The following is a 26,368-nucleotide window of genomic DNA, read 5'->3' on the forward strand; positions in this document are numbered from 1 at the left end:
AAACTCTTAATGAGAGAAAAAAAGTCACCCACACCCACTGTTCTAATTATATTTTATTTATCTATACTCTTTTTTAATGCTTATCCACATGCACGCATAATTCTTATATACTTTAGACAAGGCACTGGCACAACTCTCTGAAACTGTAGACACATGGCCTAAGAAAAATTTAAAAACCTCTAGGGAATACTTAGCAGATCTGTCCATAAACAACAGTAAAAGATACATAAAGGGATTGAAAATCCCTTATCTTGACTTTATATTCTTAAGTTATAAAACACATTGAATAGAAATATTTCTATATTAATCTCAACCTTAAGAAAAACCTACAGTAACAGAGAAAAAAATATGTTTATTGATAAAGTGCTATGAGTAAAACAGAGTATGAGACCAAAGATAACCAAACTCAGCGGAGTTGGGATTATGCTAAGATATGGAAAATTTCTATTAAGTTCTCTTCATACTACTCATCTTTGTACCTACAGAAGCAAATCTTTTCTTTTAATCAACAGAAGAGAGATACAGGTTTTTTTTTTTTTTTGGTGAGGAAGATTGGCCCTGAGCTAACATCTGTGCCAATCTTCCTCTACTTTGTACATAGGATGCCATCACAGCATGGCTTGATGAGTGGTGTGTAGGTCTTTGCCTGGGATCTGAACTGGTGAACCTTGGGCCACCAAAGTGGAGAGTGCTAACTTAACCACTACGCCACCAGGCCAGCCCCAACAGAAGATATTTTTATTGAAGAAAATGTTTCACACATTACTATTAAAAATTTACTTTGTATTATATTAAAATGTGTCTAGCTGCCATATATATGGCTAATGACTTATGATATACAGTTTATGATCTAAGATATCTGATCCAATGTGTAAGAGAAAGTTACCTTTATAATAATGAGCATCAACAGCCTTCAGTAAATGCTTATGTTCTATAATCAAACATATACTAGTCTCTCCCCTCGGTCAACTAAGCTAACCGATTAGAACAACCTGAAACAGTGAACTAGTAAAGAAACTTAGATATATGAAAAGAACAAAGACAAACAGAACATCCTACTAACTCTTAGAAGTACTTAATAACAAAACTAAGTCAGTTATTGAAAATTCAAAGGTAATTCAGGGTAACTACTGAGATGTGGCAACATCATTATAAGCCAAGGTAACACATAGCACAAAACTTATTAGTACAGTAGAATCTGGGCCTTCTGTGTAAACATCGTGGATATATTTATAATCTGAATATTACTGCTATTCATTGTTAACCAGATCTTGAGACAGAAGATAATAACGTATTTTTAAATTGTCACAGGAGAAAACGGAGACAGAAATTAGACTGAGCCCTTAATTCAGAAGGTTGATCCAATATGACAAACAAAAATTAAATTAACTAAAGTAAGAAAACAAAGTTTCATAGAATACAAAAACATAAAATTTCAAAACAAAACATAAAACAATTTCGTTACAAAATTGATCACCATTTAAGACCAGGATACATATTTCATTGTAAGTACACTTTTTCAAAATTCAATCACAGTTTTAAAAAAAACTTGTGAAAGGAAGAAAACATTGACCTGAAAGTTTCCCGTCAGGTTAAAAAACCAAATCGCTTTAGGGGCTTTTTTTTTCTACCCATTTTCTCACCAGGTTCATAAATTCAAGACTTCTCCACAATGCTTATATCTCCATGAAAAGTTTTTAATTATTACTGCAAAACTGCTTCTGTTTTATCTGTCAATTTTACTATTTGCTGAAAATTAACCAGCAGTGCCACCAAATGACAAAATTCAAAATTTCAGCAAATACTGAGGCCAAGTTTATAAACACATTCAACTATCAGTTTACCTATCTTGAAGCATAAATAAATGCAAATACAAAATCATTTCCATATGCTAAATGATGAGTAAGAATTTAAGGTATGTTAGGAAAATATTAAGTGGCCTTTCATCTTTTGACTATAGAGACAATTTCACACATAATTTTATACAGCCTAAAGATACATCATAGCCAAATTTTATCAAATTCATATTTAACTTCTCAGAACTCTGAAGAACTAAAAATATAAAAGTACTCGCATCTGAATAATTTTTCTGAACTAGTATTGCTATAATGCATTTACAAAAATGTCTAAGAATAAGAACATTGCAAGACAGCCAGAAGGGGGAAGCATTTCCACCCTGGAGGAAGCCTTATAGGTACATATGGTAGGTCCAAAGAACAGGCAAAGATAGAAATGAAATACACAAGAAAGAGTTCAACGCAACTTTAGGGAACTCATCATATCCAAAATATAGTCTGTGACCTAACCAAGGCAGAATTTCCTTTATTCTATTTTTCATTGAATTTTAATTATTAAATACCTTGCTACCCTTCTTAAAAACTGAATCTATTGTTCTTATATGTTTCACTCACAATATGAGCACATATGCTGGCTGAGAAAGGCAATACTATATCAGTTGGGGAAAAAAACCCTAACATCATAAATGAAAATTATTCTCCATATTAAAGTTCTATTTAATACTATAGCTTTTACCATTAAATGTGACAAAGAGAAAAATTTATAAAATTGGATATACATGCCAAAGATCAGAATAATTAAGATAGTGATTTTTACGGTTTGTTAGATCAAAGACACTTGAGAATTGAATGAAAGATATGTAGTTTTACTGAAGAAAAATGCATCAACATACATAAATCAAACTTTTAATGAACATTTCAGGGAATTTAATAATACTAACTCCAACTCTGAATGCCATGTTAACCACACCTGAGTTAGAGTAATGGTCAATAAGTAAATATAGACATATGAAGCCTCCTATACTACATGTAGATTACACTAAATTAAGCTTTCTGTTGAAATAATTACTTGGTAAAATAACTTTAATTCATTTTCTGTACATTAAACTGAATTTAAGTACTTACATTACGAAGACTATTTTTCTAGGCAGTTTTGACAGAGCAACAATAGAGATCAAGCCTTTCATTTAGGAGATGAGGAAATAAAGGCCTGCAAACATTAAGCCAGTTCCCCAAACAGGCTAATTAATTGGCAGAGCTGAGACTAAAAATCAGGTATCCTGATTCCCGCCCTCATTTTTTTTCCAGTTTTATTGAGATATAATTGAGACACATCACCATATGAGTTTCAGGTATACAGCATAAAGGTGTGACTTACATACATTATGAATTGATTACCACAGTAAATTTAGTTAACGTCTCATATACAATAAAAAGACTTGGGGGGAAAAAAGAAAAAAAAAAATTCTCCCTGTAATGAGAACTCAGAATTTACTCTCTTGACTTTCACATACATCATACAGCAGTGGTACCTATACTCATCATGCTGTACATTACATCCCTAGTACGTATTTATCTTATAAATGGAAGTTTGTGCCTTTTGACCACCTTCCTCCAATTCCTCTTCCCTCCAGGCCCCACCTCTGGTAACCACAAATCTGATCTCTTTTTCTATGCGTTTCCAGCCTCATTTTCTTCCTCACTATACTAGGATGCATTCAGTAAACTGAATACTTCTCTATGCATAGCTGTGAAATATCACGAGCCACAGAATTCCCAATGAATTTATTTATTTGTTACTATTCACCGGGTACCATGCTAAGCACTTTCAATGGGGAAACAGTTAAGGTTCCTTGGTTGAAAGCAATAGAAACTAACTCTGAAGGAAGGGAGAAGAAGAGGGTGGGGAGCCAGAAGAGAGAAAAGATCCTGTAAGTAGGATCACAAAAGGCAAAGGAAAGCTCTCTAAAAAACCTGGGTAGTTGTATAGATCTAGGTACCAGAAACTAATTTACAGTTTCATGAGGTTCTTTTACCGGATCAAATAAACTCCAACTTCTTGTGATATTCTGCTTAAGCTTCAAACCTTGAGAGAGAAATCAATTGGTCTACTTCAGATGACCTGTTTATCCCTCTGCTAGAAGAAGCCAGGACACTTTGTTTGACAGTTTTACCAAAAGGGCACACAATAAAATTCCCCCAACACACTTGAAAGTGCATTGACTGGGCGTAATGAAGTCTAGTCCAGCCTTCTGGTAGTAGAGAAGCCTGGCTCCAATTGGTCATCTGAGGAAACAGAACTATGCTACTATGCAGGTGTAGAGCTGCCCAGTAATAAAAGTATTATATAATAAGAATATAGAGCACCTGCTCAGAGCTGAATCATTGTTGGATATAATTTATAAAATGTACTTGTTGAAATACAAAACCTAACGGTGCTTCCAGAGGTGCTCCCCTTTCTCCTCTCCCTTCCCTCCTCCACCACCACCACCAGTGAAACTTCTGCTCCTGTTGCTTAGGGAAAGTTAACTACATGAAAAAAGATCATCAGAGGAGTGGCTTTGAAATAGCGGTCCTTGGCGTAAGTGGAATCATGATTCTCTTTGATGCTCTTGGATCCTTTGATGTCAAATAAACATATTTTGCAGAGATCTCTGGAACTCTGTTAATGTCCAGTGACACTTGACAAAGGGAGCATGATTCTAAATTGAGCTCATGATGTGTCTATTTAAATGGATGAGATTGCATTGCAAGACTAAGGATAAGAACATTCTGAGGTAGCCAAAGATGGGGAGTGTGTCCACTGGAAGCCTTATAGGCCTATACGGCAGGTCCAAAGAATGAGACAAAGATAGAAATGAAATACACAACAAAGAATGAAATTCAATAAAGGAGGAACTCATCATATTCAAAATATAGTCTCTGACCTAACCAAAGAACAGACTTCCATAGATATTTTACTTGAATTGATGCTAAGAAATATGCAGATTGGGCACCATGTTATGATAATTTAGATGAAAAATAAGGTAAAACAGCTCCATTTACACGTATAGGACTGCAATCCAGGGACGTCAATGGAGGTGTCAAGCACCAATGAGAATAAGAAGGTAAAGAAAGAACTGAGACAGTCAACCCAATAGAGAGATTATATACATAGCTACTGAATGATGAAGCATATGTTTATACTGATGCTTGGACAGTGGTTATGATCTTGTCAGATGGGCAGGACAATGAGAAACAAGCTATAAAAAGGCAGCCTGTTTGGGGAACTGCACTTCAGAAAACCATTACACAAGATGTACTTAAGACCACATTTAAAGGTGTTTGTGGGCTATGTTTCAGCCCACTAAGGGCTGATTTTAGGAAAGAAAAATAATGACAAAGCTCATGCTTTGCCTTCTCTGAAATATATTAACTTGAGCTGTTGGAAGTATAACATTCTGAATCACTAAAATAAGTAGTCCCTATCTGACTGGGAGAAAAGGAAACATCTCCCCTTGATAAATGCACTACTACAGTATCCCACATGCCAATCACAACATGAACTAAGACACAGCCATTCATTCTACCTTGGGGAAATACACAAGGTGTATAGACAGGTGGCACAGTGTAGCAGGTGGATTATATAGGCCTGCTGCCAAGATAGGGTCTATGCATGTATATTGACAAGAATGGATACAGTTTAGCTGACCCATCTCTAAGACTACAGGATATCACATAATCAAAGCCAAATAGACTGCTCTTATCAAGTACTTTGATACCCTTGTGTAATTTTGCATAAGAGATCACATTTTTAAAATAAGGCTAATTTGTACTAAGCATAAGTTGATCATATTTAATGGATATATTATGATCCCAATCACCTTCATGAGCTATGCAGACTGCTAGATTGGATTATTAAACACTAAACCAGAAACTAGACGGGGGCAATGGCCCTTAAAGCTTGTAACCGCGGTATTGTAGCTGAACACAAGGATGATAGCTGCGGGCTTACTATGAGGAAAGTTGATTAAAAAGGAACACACACGGAGTTTCATACTGAATCATCTTGCTATAATCTTTGCTCCACTGTGCAAACCAGCACAGGATGAAATGTTCTTGTTTTTTGTTCTGAAGATATAACCCCAAGAGAACAAATAAATTGTTCCCTATTGCTATATATGTATGCCACCAAAGGCAGACTCACACGATTTTCCACATCAGAGTAAGCTTGCAAGGGATTTGGGTAATAGAAGAAATCATTGGCTCTGACTATGGAGAAGAATTATTTCTACTTCTCACAAATTTGGTTGCTACAACACTCTCTTGAGGAACAGCCAGTAAGTTAGCACAGTAATTGATTCTTACTACTGCCCTATTCATGCTATGTCTGAAACAAAGGGAAGGAAAGGGGGAAATAAGGAACACTGGATTCAAAACGTGGTTTAAACAGCATAATAACCTAAAGCCAGTTAAAATTTTGGCCAATGGGTCAGGAGATAATTATTAGACACTCTTGGTTGGATAAGATACATTTTCACAGCTATTGTTTCATATTCAAGCATTGTTCATACTATGTCTGAAGTCAGGAAATAAAAGAGAAATAAGATGAGAGTTCTCTACAGCTAGATTTTTGAAACCAAAGAGAAAAACATAACTAGCAGAGGATGGAAAAATACAGCAGTTATTACCTAAAATTACAATGAATAGAAAACAAAAGGGAATTAGCAAAAAATCCTTAATACTTATTCTGACTTCTGGAGTTCTGTCTCTTTCACTCATTCTCTTATAGATAAATGGTTCTCTTTCATTAAGAATCTGGTAAGAAGAGAATTTCTCTGTATATTACATCAATGGGTGGATTAAGAAGAAACTAAGCATATTAACAGGCACACAAAAGACATTTGATAAAACTCCAAAACACAATTCTCATAAAAACTGTAAAACCTAGTATATTCCTTACTATTTTACCATACCCAACAGAGAAATGGCTGGAGTATTTCCACTAAAGACAGGAACAAAATATCTCTATTATTATTTAACACTAGCCTAGAAGTTCTGGCCAATGCAGTAAGAATAAAATGGTAATAACAGGCACAACTTAAAGAAAGCAGGGGAATTTATGGTGCAGTGCGTAAGAATAAAGACTTCAACACTGAGCAGATCCAGGTTCAAATTCCTGTTCTGCACTTACTGGAAATGTGACCTCATCTAATCGTTTTATCCTTTCTATATCTGCTTTGTAAAGTTGTAAAGATTAAACAAAGCAATACATATGCAGTGGTTATAATGTGCCTGACATACAATAAATAATAAATTGTAGGAATTACTGTTATGATGTACAACATGACTACATGCCAATGATATAGTCACATGCTAAAAACCCAGAAAATTAACTGAAAATCAGTAGAATAGATCAACTAAGCATAAAGATAAGCAAAAACCAACAATTTCTCCAAACTTCAGCAATATACTGTTAAGGGAAAAAAACCCCACCTTTTTTAAAAACAGAAATGGAATTATAAACTATCAAGAAATAGCCTTTACAAGAAATATAAACAAGTATGAGCTGAAAATGATCAAAATTGTGTAAGAGATATAAAAGAAACAATGAGTAAATGTAGATATTTAACATGCTCCTGGATAAAGACTATTATACACACATCAGTTCTTCTTAAGTTAATTTATAGGTTTAAGGTAATATCAATCAAAATTCCAACAGGAATTATTTTTTTTTTAAGAAAAAAGAACAAAAATTACCCTACCTTGTATCTGGTAAAGAAAGAGAGCAAACAACTAAGGAAAACAAATGTAAAAAGAAGAGTAAAGGAGAAATGAGGGGAGAACCCTATCAGAAATTAAAATATACTCTAAATCTAAAATTACTAATATGATGAGGTACTGGCAGAACAGACAGAAAGAGTAATGGAGCAGAAAAGAGAGCTTGATGCATTTACGCTACAGATTCATTCTCTAGTATATAGAAGAATTTAATATATCTTAAAGGTAGTATTATAAATCAGTGCAGAAGGAATGTCCAGACATTAAATGATGCTGGGACTTTGATTAGCTACTTGGAAATAATAAAAAATAAAATGAATGAATAAAATAAATTAGGTTCTCACCCCAAATCAAACCCTAAAATAACTTCTGTATAGATCATCCTTAAATATGAAAGAGAGAGAGAGCAATTCGGGCTGTGGGGGAGGGAGAGGGAGAATGCACGAGAAAAAAAAATAGAATTACAAAATTATAATGCTGAAATACTACTCAGTAAGAGATATAAGAACATTAACACGACCAGGATTAAGAATATGAGCTAAATCTTACATGCTCTTCCCAAACTTTCTTTTCTCTCTCATATGCCTCCTTTCTCTTTCGTTCTAATTGCTCTTTTAGTACAGCAGCACGTGCACTTGCTTGGGCCTGAAAATAACAACAAAATTACTTACCAGAAAGAAAGCATAGGGTTTTGTGCTTTTTTTCCCAGGTCTATAAAGATAATTACATTTTAGCCAAAATAGAAGTAAAACTACGTGTGTGTGGCTCCAGAATAAAAATGTAAGCTCACTGTACATCCCTAACACCTAAACCAGCAGGCAGCAGCTGCTCAGTAAGTATCTGTTGAATGAAAATAAATGCAGGTACACTCTAATGGAAATACAAATATAGGATCCCTCGTGTGGACCTGCGCACCGCTTGCCAAGCCATACCATGGTGGGTGTCCCACATATAAAGTGGAGGAAGATGGGCATGGATGTTAGCTCAGGGCCAGTCTTCCTCAGCAAAAAGAGGAGGATTGGTGGCAGATGTTAGCTCAGGGCTAATCTTCCTCAAAAAACAAAAACAAAAACAAAAATTTTAAACTATGATTATTATACATGGATTTCATTTGTCCAAATGAAAAAATTATATTTTTCATCTTTAAGGTTATCATCTTATCTTTTTCTAGGTTACTTGTGTGATAGTTTCATGTATTTATGTCATGGTTCATTAAACTGCTCACCATAAATCTGTGATATAAAGAGAGAAAAACACTATTTTTCAGAAACCAAAAAGTGAGGGATAAGGGGAATGAAAAATTAAGGCAAGAGAATAAGGTGATTTAACTATGCAAGACTTAAGAATACAATTTTCTATCTTAGATTTCAATTTTATCTAAGAAAACTCGTATCATTTCTAGTCTATACCTTAAGTGCTTCAACTTTTTTACGCCTTGTGTCAGCGTCCTCACTTCCTTCTTGTCCTTCAGAACTATCAGCTTCTTTCTACAAAATAAATAGACAAGAAAACCAGTTAGGATAGAACCTCAAATTCAGTGCAGAGCTCTGTGGAAGATAATATGAATAAACTAACATCTAGAAATGTAAAATGGTAAATTGTTCGATGCTACTAATTTTCTCCCAGAGCTGCAGGTGAACACTCTACAACTATCATCTCTTACAGACAATGGAAAAAAAGATAAGAAGAGAATGATATAAGATGTACCATTTTATGTGTTCATGGGTACTACTTATCTTTTCCTCTCAGAATTCCTCTGGAACAAACAGTCTTATCCAGTTTAAATAAGATTTATTTTATCCCTATGTATAGTTTTCTCATCTTTGACTGCCTTCATCAGATTTTACTTTGTGTTAGTGGCACAGCATTTTTAATCTTAATCTATTACAATGTTATTCAATTACTTTTTAAAAAATTGAATTTTCAACCTGCCTTTTCACCACGAAGTTTGGCTCTAATCTGTTGGCGCTCATTGAAATTCTGCAGTCTTATTTGTCTTAGCCTTGCCAGATAAACCTACAAGGAGAAAAAAACAACATTTTAATTCAAAAGAAAAACTATCAACATTTTTACTGCCAAAATTTTTTTAATTTAAAGAAAAGTGTTAATCTGAATATAAGAAATAAAAGTTTTGAAATCTGGTTAATGGAAATGTATTATTAGCTTTCAAGTGTGTAATTTAGATCAACTTATTTCTGAAAAGAAATACATTATAATTACAAATTTTTAATTTTATCAAAAGAAAAGAAACTGAACTCAGAATACTGGATAATAGTTATGGGGTAAAATTATAACACAGTATGTCAGTCAAAATATATTAACAGGTCCCTACAGACCTACAAAATCCTTGAAAAATTGTTAAGAATTTAAACCATGCAAAAAGGAAGGCAATCAACTCAAAAATGGCTATGTGGCGGAGGTAGCGAACATGCGGGAAGCATACCTCTTCCTCTTTGTTTCTTGGCTTCCCTCCTCTTGAAGAGCTGGACCTGCCTCCATACATAGCTGCCAGGTTTTGCAGGATTCCCTGTTCATCATTTAATGTACTAAGTTTAAAGAATGACTAAAGCTATATCAGCATCTTACCTAGGAATATCCAGGTGCCACTTTATTTCTTTTGGCAAATACTGATCATTTCTAGCTGATAAACTAATAACAAACCCTGGCATTTTCCTATATCAATTTAACCAATACATTCAGTGAGAACAGAAGGAAGCAATTAAACCCTAAACATAATTATTCAAAACAAAGACCAGCTATGTTTTTATTAGCCATTTTAGTAAAAAGGTTTTAAAAATTGCTTTGGAAGTTAGCTAAACCCCAAATCAAATGTTTCCTTTATAAAGAGGCAATCATTTCCACATGTTTGTTTCCATACTAAACACACACACACACAATATAAAATATCTCAGCTCAAACTCCTTGCACTTGGGCACATACTATTACTATCAGGATGCAAATGGTCACACCCAATCACAAACTGACTCATTTTTTAAGTTTCTCATTAATATGGAATTATTTCTTTGTTAGAAATTATTATTTAAAGAACTTCTAATTCAAAAAAATTATCAGACTGTCAAATTATTAATGTTCTCTGCCTTCAGCACACAACTATGCTTCATATTCCTCCCAATTTAAAAAAGCCTCAGTCCTACTTCCCTGTTGAATGTCTTTTTTTTTTATTTTAAGATTTTACTTTTCCTTTTTCTTTCAAAGCCCTCCGGTACATGGTTGTGTATTTTAGTTGAGGGTCCTTCTACTTGTGGCATGTGTGATGCCTCCTCAGCATGGCTTGATGAGCGGTGCCATGTCCGCGCCCAGGATTCAAACTGGTGAAACTCTGGGCCGCTGAAGCAGAGCACGCGAAGTTAACCACTCGGTCACAGGGCTGGCCCCATCGAATGTCTTTTTATCAGCTTGTTGAAAGCATATTTTTTATATTCATCACCTCCATTTTCTTGTTTCCCATTTATTTTTTAACCCAGTACAATCTGGTTTCTGATCCTACTATGACATTGAAAATTTTCTAAGGTTACCAATAACCTCCTAGCTCATTCAAACGGACCCTTTTGAGCAAATTTTGCAATTAACATTTCCAGTGGAAATCAGTTTGGACTGAATCCACTTAATTTACATAAGTATTTTTTTCTCTCAAAATGTATATATGTTCACTACAGAAAATTTACAAAATAAAGAAAGCATAAATCATTCCTAATTCTACCATCTGAGAAACCTAAAGTTTAAGGCCATCCCCTTCCAAATTTTCTTCTATGCATATGTATGAATACATATGTTTGTTTTTACAAAATTGGAATTTTGCTATATTTATTCTGATTTTTTACTTAATATTAATTAATATCAATATTCTGAGTCTCTTCTCACATTCAATATTCTTAAAAACATTATTTTTAACTGACTATGCACTATTCATCATATTCCTGTAAATAGTGTTCTAGAATTCACACATTTAAAAAAAATCTCTCTCTTTCAATATTTATAACAGCACACTCTCCTGGGTTCTTCCAATCTTCACTATTTTTCACAGGCTTTTCTCTTCCTTGGCTCAAAGCTAATGTCAATATTTTCTAAAGATTCATTCTTTGGCCCTCCTCCCCTTCTCATACCCAGGCTTTAACATATGTTGCCAAATCCCAAATCTAAACCAAGCTCACAGCCCTTTTCTCCTTAACTTCTGTGTATATGCAACAGACATCTGGACGACTCCACTCATGTAGCAAACACACCTCCAACAATCTATAAACCTGACGTCATTTTTTTTATGACATGATCTTATTTCTATGTCAGTTATTGATCACAATCAGCCGCCCAAGTCAGCAAGCTGGGAGTTATCTTTGCCTCTCTTTCTTATCTGCCAAATACAAATGACTGCCAAATTACCAGTTCTACCTCCTAATAACTCTATGATTTATCCCTTTAGTTTCTGCCTCTCTTCTTTAGACTCCTGGACTTCTAAAAGAGTTTTCTAAACTACCGTCTCACCTCTAGTCTCACATTCTCCCAGTCTATTCTCTACAAGGCAGTCAGAGTGACCTTTCTAACATTCTCTTTCACATCAAGCCCCACGTTAATCCTTCAATGGTTCCCATTATCTTCAGAATATAACCCACATTCTGTTGAATGGCAGATAAGGCTGTTTGTGACCTAGTATCTTTAGTCTCATCTCTGCCACTGCTCAGTCGTAAAGCCTACATTCTAGCCATGACAACTACTTGTGGTTTGTGGACTATGCCACGATCTTACTCATCTCCTTAAAATGGCTAACTCTATTCATCTTCCAAAATGCAAATCCAACATTTCACCCCTGGAAAGCCTTTCCCATGCTTCCCCTTGTGAGTTAAGTGTGACCTACCATACCATTTTTTATATATACCTCCTACAGTAGCACTCATCAGAGTATATTCTAATGGTGGAAGGACAATATACTACAACAATTAAAAAGATGGACAATGACAGACCTTGAATTCTGTCAGTTCATATATGTGTCAATGTCACCTAACCACTGCTGACCTTCAGAAAAATTACTTAATTTGCTGTAAGCTGGGTATAATAATACCACCTACTTCATGGGTGTGCCAGAACAAAAAGTAGTATTATATGAGCATGCTCTGCCTTTCTCCTCTTCTAGCCTGACAAAAATCTTCTGCTTACTCAGTTTCTTCCCCTCTTCAAGGAGATCTTGCCATTAGCTTAAAAATTACTTGAGCTTTTGGGATATAGTTCAGAGAGTAGGGGAGGTGAGGGAAAACAAGTAACAAGCAGGGTCAAACAAAGATGTGAGGTGAACAATAAAAAGATGTATGGGAATACCTACAGAGTTACAGGAGAGTGGGCAGTGGAGAAGCGAATATTGCTGTAGACTATATCTTCCCTTCACGGTCTTTGAGAAATACAAGTAAATAAATCTGAGTTACTTTGAAGTAATTCTTTTAACTTTATAGTTTGAAATATTACAGATTCACAGAAAGGTGAAAAGTAATGTACAGGGAGGTTCCGTGCAGCCTCTCCCAATTTTATCATCTTGCATAACTATAGTATGCAAAACCAGGAAAATGGGACTGGTACAAACCAGAGAGGTTTCACCTGTTGTACATGCACACATTTGTGTATCTGTATCAATGCAATTTTATCACACATATAGCTTTATGTAACTACCACCATATTCAAGGTACTTAACTGTACCATTACAGTCATAATGACTGGGATACGTGCTGAGAAATATGTTGTTAGGCAATTTCATCACTTTGTGAACATCATAGAGTGTACTTACACAAACCTAGATGGTATAGCCTACTACACACTTAGGCTATATGGTACTAATCTTATGGGATCACTATCGTATATGGGTCCATTGTTGACCAAAAGGTCGTTATGAGGCACACGACTATACTATAACACTTCACAGACACATCCACTACGCCCATCCCTAACATGTGTCAACTACTAATCTGTTCTCCACTCATCTCCATATTTCATGAATTTTATACATATGGAATCATACAGTATGTATCCTTTTGAGATTGACTGACTTACTCATTATTATTTCCTTGCAGACCATCCAAGGTACTGAATACATGCATCAAAGGTTCATTCCATTTTAGTGCTGAGCAGTATACCATGGTATGGATATACCATAATTTGTCCATTCATTCACCCACTGAAGGACATTTTGGTAGTTTCAAGTTTTTGGCTATTAAGAATAAAGTTGCTAAGAATATTTACATACAAGTTTCTGAGTGAAACGAAGTTTTCTTTTCACTGTGACATATGCCTAAGAGTGGAATTATCTGCTCTTGGTATGGTAAATCCATTTTTAGTTTTAAAAGAGACTGCCAAACGGCACTGGCTCCGTGGCCGAGTGGTTAAGTTCGCATGCTCTGCTGTAGGCGGCCCAGTGTTTCCTTGGTTCGAATCCTAGGCGCGGACATGGCACTGCTCACCAAACCACGCTGAGGCAGCGTCCTACATGCCACAACTAGAAGGACCCACCACGAAGAATATACAACTATGTACTGGGGGGCTTTGGGAGGTAAAGGAAAAAAATAAAATCTTTACCAAAAAAAAGAGACTGCCAAACTATTTTGCAGAGTGGCTGTTATCATTTGACATTCCTATCAGCAATGTGTAGATGACCCAGTTTCTCCACATCCTCGCCAGAATTTGGTTTTATCACTAATGTTTTACTTTAGCCATTCTGATGGGTGTGTACTGATACATCATTGTGGGTTTTTCTTTCTGTTTTCTGCTGAGGAAGATTAGCCCTGAGCTAACATCTGTGCCAACCTTCCTCTATTTTATATGTGGGTCACCACCACAGCATGGCTACCAACGAGTGGTGTAGGTCCACGCCTGGGAACTGAACCCAGGCTGCCGAAGCGGAGGGTGCTGAACTTAACCACTAACCCACAGGTGGTTTCAACAAACCAAGTCCTTTGTTGAATATGGGGTTTAAAAATATTTTCTCTCAGTCTGCAGTTTGTATTTTCCTTCTGTTAATAGGGTTTTTTGCAGAGCAAAATTTTAAATTTTGATGAAGTCTAGTTTATCACATTTTCCTTCTACAGGTCATGCTTTTGATATCAAGTCTACGAATGTTTTGTCCAGTCCTAGGTCCTGAAATTTTCTTTTTTCTAGAAGCTTTACAATTTAATGTTTTACATTAAGAGTGGATGATCTGTTTTGAGTTAATTATTTTATATGGTGTGAGGTTTAGGTCAAGATTCATATTTTTGCCTACAGATGGATGTCCAATTTCTCTAACACTAATACTGAAAAGGCAATCCCTCCTCCACTGAATTGCTTTTACTTCTTTGTCAAGAATCAGTTGGGCATATTTGTGTGGATCTATTTTTGGGTTCTCCATACTGTTCCACTGATCTTGTGCCTATCCCTCCACCAGTACTATATTGTTCTGATTACTGTAGCTATACGTAAGTCATTCTTCCCACTTTATTCTTCTCCAAAATTACCTGGGCTGTTTTAAGTCCTTTCTCTTCCCATATAAATTTTAGAATAAGCTTGTCTATAAAATGTTTCTGAGATTTTACTAGGAATTGTATTAAACATACACATCAATTTAAAACGATGTGCCATTTTTACCACATTGAACATTCAGGAACATGTTATGATTCTCCAAGTATTTATGTCTTCTTTGATTCTGATTTCATCATTTTGTCATTTTAATCACACAAATTCTGCATGTTTTGTTAGTGTTTTTCATGTCCTTTGGAGAAATTGTAAAAGGTATTGCATTTTTTCAAATCAGTTTCCATTTGTTCATTGTCAACGTAGAGAAATTCAGTTGATTTTTGTGTACTGATCTTGTACCTTGTAACTATAATGAATTCCGTTTTTTTAGTTCTAGGAGTGTGTTTGTGGTGTCCTTGGAATATGCTATGCAGATAATCATGGCAACTGGAAATAGCAATAGCTTTTTTCCTTCTTTTCAGATACGTATGCCCTTTATTTCTTTTTCTTGCCTTACTGCAGTAACTAGAACTTCCAGTACTAGGCTGATTAAGAGTGGTGAGAGCAAGATTCCTTGCCTTTTTCCTAACTGGAGAGGGAAAGCATTCAGTCTTCTACCTGTAAGTATGAAGGCAGATGTAAGTTTTTTGCAGATGCTTATTATGAAGTTGAGGATGTTCCTTTCTATTTCTACTATACTGACAATTTTTATCATGTGTGTTAAAGTTTATCAATAGATTTTCCACATCAATTGATGTGATCGTATGATCTTTCTTCCTTAGCCTGTTGATATGGTGGATCATATTGATTTTCTAATATTGAAATAGACTTGCATTTTCAGACTAAATTCCACTTGGTCACAGTTGGATTCAAGTTACTAAAATTTTCTTGACCATTTTTGCATCTAAGTTCATGAGAGATATTAGTCTGTGTTTACTTTTTTGTGCTGTCTTTGTCTAGTTTTGGTATGAGAAAACAGGCCTCAAAATGCATTGGGAAGTGTTCCTTCTGTTTCTGTTTCCTGGAAGACATTACATCATTCTATCAAATTAATGTTAATTTTTCTTTGAATGTTTGATAAAATTCTCCAGTAAAACCATTTAGGCCTGGAGACTTCTTTTCTTGACAGTTTTTAATCACAAGTTCAATGTTAAAAATATCTTTTGGGCTATTTAAGATATCTATTTTAACTTGGCTAACTTTTAGTAGTTTGTGCTTTTTGAAGACTTGGTCCATTTCTTCTAAGCTGTTGAATTTATGAGTGTAAAGTGGTTTGTTATTTCCTTTTAATCACCATGAAACCTGTAGTGATAGCTTGTTTCATTCCTGATACTGGTGATTACTGTTGTCTTTTCATCTTTGTCAAACTTGATAGAGATTTATCAATTTCATTCTTTTTTCCCTCAGAACCAGTTTTTCATTTCATTAAATTTCTGAATAGTTCTGTTTGCAAATTCACTGAATTCTATTCATAATGGTTTCCTTCATATTGCTTCCTTTGGCTCTATTTCACTCTTCTTTTTATGGCATCTTGAGGTAAGAAATTAGACTACTGATTTGAGACTTTTCTTCTTATCTAATGTAAGCTTTTAGTGCTATAAATTTCCCTCTAGCAGTGCTTTAGCTGCATCTCACAAATTTGATACGTTGTGTGTCTATTTTCATTCAGCCCTATGTATTTTAAAGTTTCCTTTTAGATTTCCTCTTTGATACTGTATTATTTGGAAGTGTCTTCTTCAATTGTTAAGAGTTGGTAGATTTTCTTGTCATCTTTCCATTACTGATTTCTAGTTTGATTCCATTAAGTTCAAAGAATATACTCTGTGTAATTTTGATTCTTCCGAATTCCTTAAGCTTTGCTTTATGATTACATAGTCTGTTCTCGGTGAATGTTCCATAAACACTTGAAAAAAAATGTATATTCTGCTATTGTTGTGTAGAATGTTCTCTAAGTGTTCCGTAAGATCTACCAGATTAGATCTTGGTAGTTTGTGGTGGTGTTCAGCTATTCTATATCCTCGCTAATTTCTCTCTGGCAGTTCTACTGATTGCTGAGAGTAAGATGTTGAAGTTCCCAACTAGACTTGTGGATTTATTTCTCCTTTCAGTTCTATTAGTTTCTGCTTTATCTATTTTGAAACTCAGTTCGTTGGTGTATGTCCATTTAGGATTGAAATAACTTCTTACTGGATTGATTATTTTGTTCTTATGTAATGTCTCCTTTGTCCCTAGTAATTTTATTTGCTCTAACAACAAATTCTTTTAGTTTAATGCGTTTAAGACTGTCTTTATTTCCCCTTCATTCCTGAAGGACAGTTTCATCAGATAATAGGATTCAGGATTGATAGTTCCTTCCTCAGCACTTGAAAAATGTTATGCCACTTCCATTGGACTCCAAGGTTTCAGATGAGAAATTGGCTGTCATTCAAATTCGTGCTCCTTTATGGGTAATATGTCATTTTTTCTCTGGCTATTTTAAGATTTGTTTTCTTTTTTTATTTCAGAAGTTTAATAATATTTCTTGAGGAAGATTTCTTTAAGTTTATCCTGTTGAGGGATTTGCTCAGCTTCTTGAATCTGTAGGTTTGTCTTTCACCAAATGTAGAAAGTTTTTAGCTTAAGCGTTTCTTTAGATACTTTTTTCAGTCCCACACTCTTTCTCTTGTCCTTTGAGCTACAATGATACAAATGTTAAATCTTTTCTTATTGTCCCACAGATCCTTAGAACTCTGATCATTTTTTTTCAATCGTTTTTCTATCTGTTGTTCAGATTAAGTGAATTCAATTGATCTGTCTTAAAATTCAGTGATTCTGTCTTCTGTCATCTTCACTCTGCTGACTCTATGCACTGAATTTTAAATTTTGGTTATTATATTTTCCAATTATATAATTTCCACTTGCTTCTTTTTATAAATTTTATTTGTTCACTGAGATTTCCCCTTTTTTCCCATTCATTCAAGAGAATTCTTAATTGCTTGGTGAAGTACTTGTTTTAAGTAGCTTTAAAATCTCTGTCAGATAATTCTAATATCTAATTCATCCTAGTACTAGTATCAACTCAGTGTCCTTCGTCATTCAGGTTGTGGTTTTTCTGGCTCTTGGCATGACAGTGATTTTTTATTACATCCTGAATATTTTAGTTATTATGTTACAAGACTCTTGATCCTCTTTATATCTTCTATTTTAGCAGGTAGTAGCACAGTTTAGGTTTAGAGTTTAGGTTTTGGCCTACTTTTATGGCCTTTAGTTCCAATGACAGTTTCGTTTTTTGAACCCTTATTTCACTTAGCATAATACTCTCAAGGTCCATCCATGTTGTCACAAATGGGGGGATTTCATCATTTCTTATGGCTGAGCAGTATTCTGAACCCTTGTAATGTTACTCTGGTCTGCTTCATTGTTCCGGTGCTGATGGCACTCCTGCTCAACCCCTTCTGGTACTATCTGTTGAGAATGGAAGTTGCTTCCCTGGGCCACCTGCTGCTATTGGAAGATCTCTTGAGGGTGGGAGGCAGATGCCACTGGCCCTGGTCTCCTTATATCACTAAGGATCCACTATCACTCCTTATATCACTACTGTTGCTGTGGATAGATGGAATCACCTGCTAGTGCCCTAGTTGTTGAGTGGAACTGGGATGGTTCACGGATTTCTTGCCACTAATGAGTCAAACTGCCCTCCAAGTCACCTGCCCATGCTCCAGTTGTAGAGTATGGTTGGGACAGCCTGAGGCTTCACTGCTGCCCACAGCTTAAACCACTCGCCAGGATCCCACTGTGGCAGTTACAGAATTCCTCTTTCTGAGTACTGTGGCGAGAGAGAGCAGGATTTTCTTGTGTTTTCTTGTCTATGTCTATGGTGGATCTGGGTTTCAGGCATGTTCAACACCCTGTCCAAGATACATAGGAGATAAAAAGAAAACCCAGGGAACCACATTGTTATTCCTCAAGTCCTGAGGTCCCTACCCAGTTCATCATCTTCTTTCTAGCATTTAGAATCCTATTATCATTGTATGTTAAGTAATTTCCAGAGTACTTAATTGCATTTAGAGGGGAGGAGCAGGGAAAAGTGAGTCTATGCCATGGTTTCGCACTGCAACATACTCTAGGATATGACCAGCACCATCAAGGTTCAACAGAGTCACATGGAATTCTTGTAAAGCCTTGAAAGAGACTGTTAAGGGTTGAACTGTGTTCCCCCAAAATTCATATGATGAAGTCCTTACCTCTAGTACCTCAGAATGTGACCTTATTTGGAAATAGGATCTTTATCAAGTTAAAATGAGATCATTAGGGTAGGCCCCAGTCCAATAAGACTGGTGTCCTTATTAAAAGGGGAAATTTTGAGACAGACTTACATACAGGGAAAACACTAGCTGAAATGAAGGCAGAGACTGGGGTGATGATTCTACATGTCAAAGAATGCTAAAGATTGCTAACCAACCACCAGAAGAGGTATGGAATAGATTCTTCCTCACAGCCCTAAGAAGGAACCAACCCTGTTGACAGGTTGATCTTGAAATTCTATCCTCCAGAACCATGAAGTAACAAATTTCTGTTGTTTAAGCCACTTAGTTTGTGGTATTTTGTCACAACAGCCCTAGTAAACTAATACAGAGATAATGCATATAAATTGATTAACATAATGTCTGGCATAGCAGGCTTTCAATAAATAATTATTATCACTTAATTATTGGTTTAATTGTCTATCTCCTTTTTTGCTTATCTTAAATTCTCTTGCTGGAACAGAACCTAATATATTACAGTCAAAAAATGTTTGTGTAATAATAAACAAATGAATAAAAGAGTGAATGAAATATTTAACAACTTAACCACATTTTAAAGACATTTTTCCATTAGTTTAAGTAAATACAGAATGATTTAAGATGAGTTAATAAGTAACATTTCTAAAAAGAAATAATAACTGCTTCATCATTTTTTCTAAAATTCAGAAATTTTTCTAAGTTATCCAACAGAAGAAAACAGACAACCAAGAAAAATTCTTGTACATGTATACCAGCAGACATCTATAAGAATGTCCAAAACAGGACTGGAACCAATCTAAATACCCACTATCAGGAGAATTAATCATTGTAGTATATAAACACAATGGAATACTATACATCTATACTCAACTACATGAATGAATCTTAGGAAAACAATGTTGAATAAAAAAAGGAAATCCCAACATGTATAATTTTTATAAGGCTCAATAATAAGCAAAACAGAACAGTACATTGTTTAGGTATGTATACATAAGTGGAAAAAAGGATTTAAAAAATCCATAGGAATGATAAATCCAAAATTCAGGACGATGGTCACCTCTGGGAGAAGACAGACAGAGGAACAGGGCAAAACCCAGTCCTCCACCTGTTTTTGTATGGTCCATAATACAATCGTTTTTCACACTTTCAAATGATGGAAAAAGAGGAAAAAAGAGTATTTCATGACCACACATAAATTATATGAAATTAAAATTTCAGCATCCATAAATAAGTTTTATTGGAACTCAGCCACACTCACTCATTTACACAGTATCTATGGTTATTTTTATTTCTTCTCTCCAAAGCCCCCCAGTACATAGTTGTATATTCTAGTTGTAGGTCCTTCTAGTTCTGCTATGTGGGATGCCACCTCAACATGGCTTGATGAGTGGTGCTAGGTCCGCAACCAGGATCCAAACTGGTAAGACTCTGGGCCGTCGAAGCAGAGTATGTGAACTTAACCACCTGGCCAGGAGGCCAGCCCCTATCTATGGTTATCCTTGTGTTACAATGCAGAGTTAGCAGTTATCATAGAGATCTTATGGCTCAAAAAGCCTAAATATTTACTATCTGGTCCTTTACAGAAAAACATTTGCCAATCCCTAGATTAGGAAACAGAACACAGACTGACTTACTGCTAGTGTTCTACCTCCTGCGTATATTACTCTGCTTCATAATTTACACATATATTACAAATATTCTTTTCTATGTGCCAAATGTTATGTTTTAGAAGGATAATAAGAAAATAATTTTTAAAGAAGAACTGAAAAAAAAAATCTTTTAAACTTACTGTTGAAGAACTAATTTACTATTAGGATACACTATAACAAGAGTCAGCAAACTATACTCTGCAGGTCAAATCTAGCCTGCTGCCTGATTTTGTAAAAAAAGTTTCACTAGGAAACAGCCATGCCCATCTGTTTAGGCTTTCACTACCATGGCAGAGTTGAGCAGTTACACAGGAAACCATTTGGGCTGCAAAGCCTAAAATATTTACTATCTGCCCTTTTACAGAAATGGTTTGCCTATTCCTGCTCTACAAAATTATTATGCCTACAAGTTTTACCTAAATTAAAGCAAATCCTAAAATGGAATTTAAAAAGGAACAAATAGCAAAGTAAAATAGTTGAAAGTATAATCCTGAAAGTCAGACACTGGGCTTGTATCTTGCCTCTGACATACTATGTGATCTTGGACAAAGTACTAATGACTCTGAGCCAGTTTCAAAACCTGTAACTTTGGAATAATAACCCCCACACCAGAGAATTGTTGTCAGGATTAGATTCTCAGTAACTTTAGTTAATTTTTATCAATACTTCTTCAGAAAAACAAACCAACCAACCACTTGGCTTGAAGTCTTCCTTGTTAGAGTTTCCTGATAATGTATTGTTTGAAAATTTCAGTTACCAAAAAAGGGAAAATTTTGAATATGTATACACAAGCAGATGAAATTATTCTGAAATCTGTGGTTTCTTTAAATTACAATTCAACCTAAAAATTATTTATGTTCCAAAATGTTTATTCATAGGTCAGGGACTTTGATTTCATTTTGCCATAGAAACAATGTTGTAATTAATTATAATTTCCCAAAGCAGTTAATAAAATGTACTGATCAAAGAATCTAACTACAGCAGTTTCCAGTTCCAGAGGGATTAATCTGTAAGACTGAAGACTTAATCTTAACTGTTTACATTTGTTTATTTATAATGTGATTTTTAAAAGCACTAGAAAACACATGCTAGGTTTAAGACCTGCATCTGTCACCTCTTTAAGACTGCTTGTCTTTATCAGCAAAATGGAGATTTCATGAGTGGTTATAAGGATAAACCACAGGGTAAATGTATATACATTTTCACACTGTACAAACAAATTATGAGTATTAATATTTACCAATGGAAAAATATGTGCTGCCTTAAAATCACTGATGTTGATATTTTTTTCTTGAAGAGTTAGAGTTATTATAAATATCCATCATTGTACTGTGCTATAGGTACAGTTATTATATAAAGATTTCAGCAGTTACAATGTTGAATTGAGAAGCAAAAGTTGCTACAGACCAAAAATATGCATTAATGACCACTATAAAATTAGTCCTTCACATATTACTCTATCCCCACTTAACACCAGTTTCTATTCATATTCATCACATTAAGGTGTCTATTAATCAATCTCTCCCTGATTGTTGGATGTTATACAAATTGACTGACAAAGGAAATTGCAAATCTTGCCAAAGATGAAGGATTTCACGAAGATGACGACAGTGATACTGGAAAATTGTTCAAATCACATGCAAAACCATTTACAAATATGACAGGATTAGATAAATAAATAAAAGAAAACTGCAAAGAACGAAAATGTTAGTCCTTCAAAATATTTTGAGTACTAAAAAATTAAGAAGTCACCTTTGGAAAACTGCCAAAGTCTCAGCCATTTTTGCAAAAATGGCTCTTTCTTACAATATAGTTATAAAAGTAAAACATATAAAAACATCAAGTGTATACCATCTTTCATCAATTCCAACATGAATATCTTTTCACATTTTAACATCTCTGAAATGGGGTGAATCTTATAATCAGTGGCTTCTTATAATATGTTATAATCCTACAAACTGTTGGCCAGGCAGCAATTACAATGCAGATGTTACTGCCTGAGTGATGTATGAATTTTGTTAATTTTTCTTTCTTGTTGCCACAACCGGACAACCATAACCCCTCAAAGTTTCACTTAAAAAAATCACTTATGGACTTGTTTAAGAGGAAATACGAGCCCTAGTAGTTGTTGAAAATCTTCCACTGATTCTTCCTGTTAAAAGCAAGAAAGTGCTAGCATTAAAACTTGCAAACTGGTGTTGACTCCTTGAGAGAAAATCCCAGAGACAAAACTGGAGTAATTTTTTAAGAAATGTTGAAATCTCAATGTAGTTGGTGGTACAGAGGATAATATTATTTGAAAAAACATGATCATCAATGACTCATTTAAAAAAGAAATGATTGGAAAACCAAATTATGAATGTGAAGTAGATGTATGAACGAATACCTTTACCAATTTATTTCATTCATATTTTCCTTTTTATGGACACACAAGAATGATATAATAAAGAATAATCCTCAAAGAGTTATTTCTGCAAGTATAAAATAAAAAGGTTATGGGATAAAAAGCACTGTAACATAGTTAATTGGCAACATTTTTTTCTCTTTCAGTTACACGTAAAATAATATGCTGTACAGTCATATCTTAGATTTGATAAAATACATATAGTATTCCTTATACAATTCTATCATAAAAATTATAATCCTCAAATTAATTACTTTCAGAATTAATACAGACTTGCAAATGTAATCAAAATTCTGATAATTTTAAATTGCATTTTTCAAGACCCCAATCAAGCCTTTTTTTTACTCTTTACTACAAAATGTGGACTTCTATTTTAGCTGGCTTTACTTTAAGTGGTCTTTTTCCAGTGTCAACAATGGTGAGCTAAGGAGAGTCTCCTACACATGAATGACTTAGCACATCACTATGAGCAACCGCTCCCACAGACGTCTGATTGTTTTCAAAGTAGACTCTGAAGTACTCCATGAGTTGTCTACTATACTCCTCTTTCTCACTCCTCTCTAAGCCTCTCTAATTAATTAATTAGAGCTGATGAACTCTTAGAAGGGGTCAAGTCTTACTGTTGTATCCTTAGCACCCAATAATGCCTTGCACAACACAGATGTGCAGTACGTACTTGTTGCATAGCATCAATTGTTTGCTTAGGGTGATAATACAATGTCTATAATACAAAATTGCAATGAAGATAAATGAAGGCCCCAAAAATCAGAAAGCTTTTTTATAAACTATAGAAACAACTACTATTAATATGTACAGCGTGCTCTATGGTTAGTCATCATCTCCTCCACAGCAGGAAACCAACTCAGTGGTACTTAAAACATGTTGTTACTCTTCCCCCTTGAATCTCTCCCATAGCCTCTGCAGTAGGCCTCAAGCCAACAAGGCAACAGGAAGGTACCATGAAGTCTCTTTCTAAGAAGATAAGGGAGATGGAATTTCAGGTGAAACTAGGAAATAGCACTTTTAGGGAACTGCAAATAGCCTGGTATTGTTGAAGTTTATGGGAGGAAGAAGGTAACAGTGATAGGAAAATCAATAGCAGTAAGAAAGCCAAAAGATGGCAACTTTGTGCTACGTGAAAGAGGTTTTAATTTACCCTCCAAGCAATAAAGAAGCACTGAATAATTTTAAGCAGATGAGCAATGTGTTCAACTTTGCTTTGATCACATTGGCAGTTGAAGTAAAAGATGCATTAGAAGGATCCAAAATTATAAGTATAGAGATTAAAAGACTAGCAAGACATAAGGATCTCAACGAGGGCAGAAATAATAAAAATAGAAAGGAGAAGGATACAGAATACTTAGAAGGTAGAAAACATGGGATTTGGTCACTGATTAGATATGAGTTGGGTAGGACAGTGACAAAGAGAAGATAATAAAAGATGACTTGAATTTCCAGTAACTCAAACCAGAAACTTCAAAATCAAGCCATCTTTAATGGTGAGTCTCTACAATAAGACGGGTAATACAGGAAGGGCAATGGGTTTGAAGACAATGAAATGAATTTAGTTTTGGAAAAATTAGGAATGAGGTCCCAGAAAGCTCCAGTTCCTGTTAAGATGGAATAAGTACATGCCACCTTTCCCCTCCCACTGAATGCACATATAAAATCTGGACAGACCAATCTGGCAGCAGGCAAATTAGAGAACACCAGAACTCAAAGTACCACCAGATATGTGGTGATTGTACCATTTTTTAAAAACTATGGCATCTTCTGGCCTGGCTGAAAACTCGGAACTGAAAGCTCTGGTAATGACAAAGAGATAAGAGAAACCTTCTAGTTCTAGCTTAAGGAGGGGGAGAGAAGTTATAGGGAAAACAGAGGGAAAAAGGAGAAAAATCTCTCTTCTTTTTTTCTTTCTCTCTCTTTTGTTCCTTTCTTGTGCCTCAGACCCCAGGAAAGCTCACTGCTGTAATGGCAGCCAAGACAGCAACAGGAGCTTACAGGAACCAAAACTCTGAGGGAGGGGAACCTTTGTTTCCTGTGACATGTTCTCCTTCTGCCACTTGGCCCCAGAGGTGACAAAATCCTAGATGTATGAGGCACATACCTAGGAGAATGAAAAGTGGAGCCCCAAAGATTAGGAAAGCATCAGGTAGATGGTAGAATGGCAGGAGCTCAGGAAAATGACCCTATAAGTTCCTTATAAAATCTGGACTCACCTATAACCTAAGTATGTGTAGATATAATCCTGTTCTTTTTTTTTTTTCTTTTTGAGGAAGATTAGCCCTGAGCTAACTACTGCCAGTCTTCCTCTTTTTGCTGAGGAAACCTGGCCCTGAGCTAACATCCACGCCCATCCTCCTCTACTTTATATGTGGGACGCCTACCATAGCATGGCGTGCCCAGCGGTGCCATGTCCACACCCGGGATCCAAACCAGCAAACCCTGGGCTACTGAAGCGGAACGTGCGCTCTTAACTGCTGCGCCACCAGGCCGGCCTGATAAAATCCTGTTCTGCATACCGAAGACTTGGAGCACAGAGCTAACAAACAGACTTCTACCCAGATCTCAGACAGATCACAATGGGCAGTGTTCATGTGCGACAGATCTGAAGGGCACTGTAAGACTGAGGAAAGAAGTGTAACTAGAACTACAGCACATGAAGAAAGGTAGGAACTTGTAGCTTAAGCCTGACAGGTCCATTGCCTGCTAAAACAAACAAACAAACAAAAATCTTCATAAAATTTAAACAAAATCCAGAGTCTAATAATGTAATATTCCAAATGTCCAGCATACAATCCAAAATTACAAAGCATGTGAAGAACCACAAAAATATCAACTTACTTGGGGATACACAATAAACAGATTATGATTAGATGACACAGAATACAATTATCTGACAAAAACTTTAAAGATACTACTATAAAAGTGCTTAAACAGCAATCATGAACAGTCGTGAAAAAACGTTGAAATAGGAAGTATAAAACAAAGAAAGAAAACATACAAAGA

The 26,368-nt window shown here is 35.3% G+C and overlaps 1 protein-coding gene across 11 annotated transcripts in view; it reads right to left on the reverse strand.

Annotated features, from left to right (window-relative positions):
• The window catches only part of NEK1 (NIMA related kinase 1), a 219,998-nt gene that overhangs the window by 88,089 nt on the left and 105,541 nt on the right, over nt 1-26,368 (reverse strand). For 5 of the 11 annotated variants that reach the window (XM_046657120.1, XM_046657119.1, XM_046657124.1 and 2 more), the window contains 4 exons: nt 10,000-10,083; nt 9,489-9,572; nt 8,966-9,043; nt 8,106-8,201 (listed from right to left, as the gene is read on the reverse strand). In XM_046657120.1, the coding sequence (XP_046513076.1) occupies nt 8,106-8,201; nt 8,966-9,043; nt 9,489-9,572; nt 10,000-10,083 (342 nt within the window). The remainder of the gene's footprint in view (nt 1-8,105; nt 8,202-8,965; nt 9,044-9,488; nt 9,573-9,999; nt 10,084-26,368) is intronic. The other 6 variants (XM_046657126.1, XM_046657122.1, XM_046657121.1 and 3 more) reach the window with 3 other exon arrangements.

Source organism: Equus quagga, chromosome 3 (assembly GCF_021613505.1).
Source record: "Equus quagga isolate Etosha38 chromosome 3, UCLA_HA_Equagga_1.0, whole genome shotgun sequence".
Classification (NCBI taxonomy): Eukaryota; Metazoa; Chordata; class Mammalia; order Perissodactyla; family Equidae; genus Equus; species Equus quagga.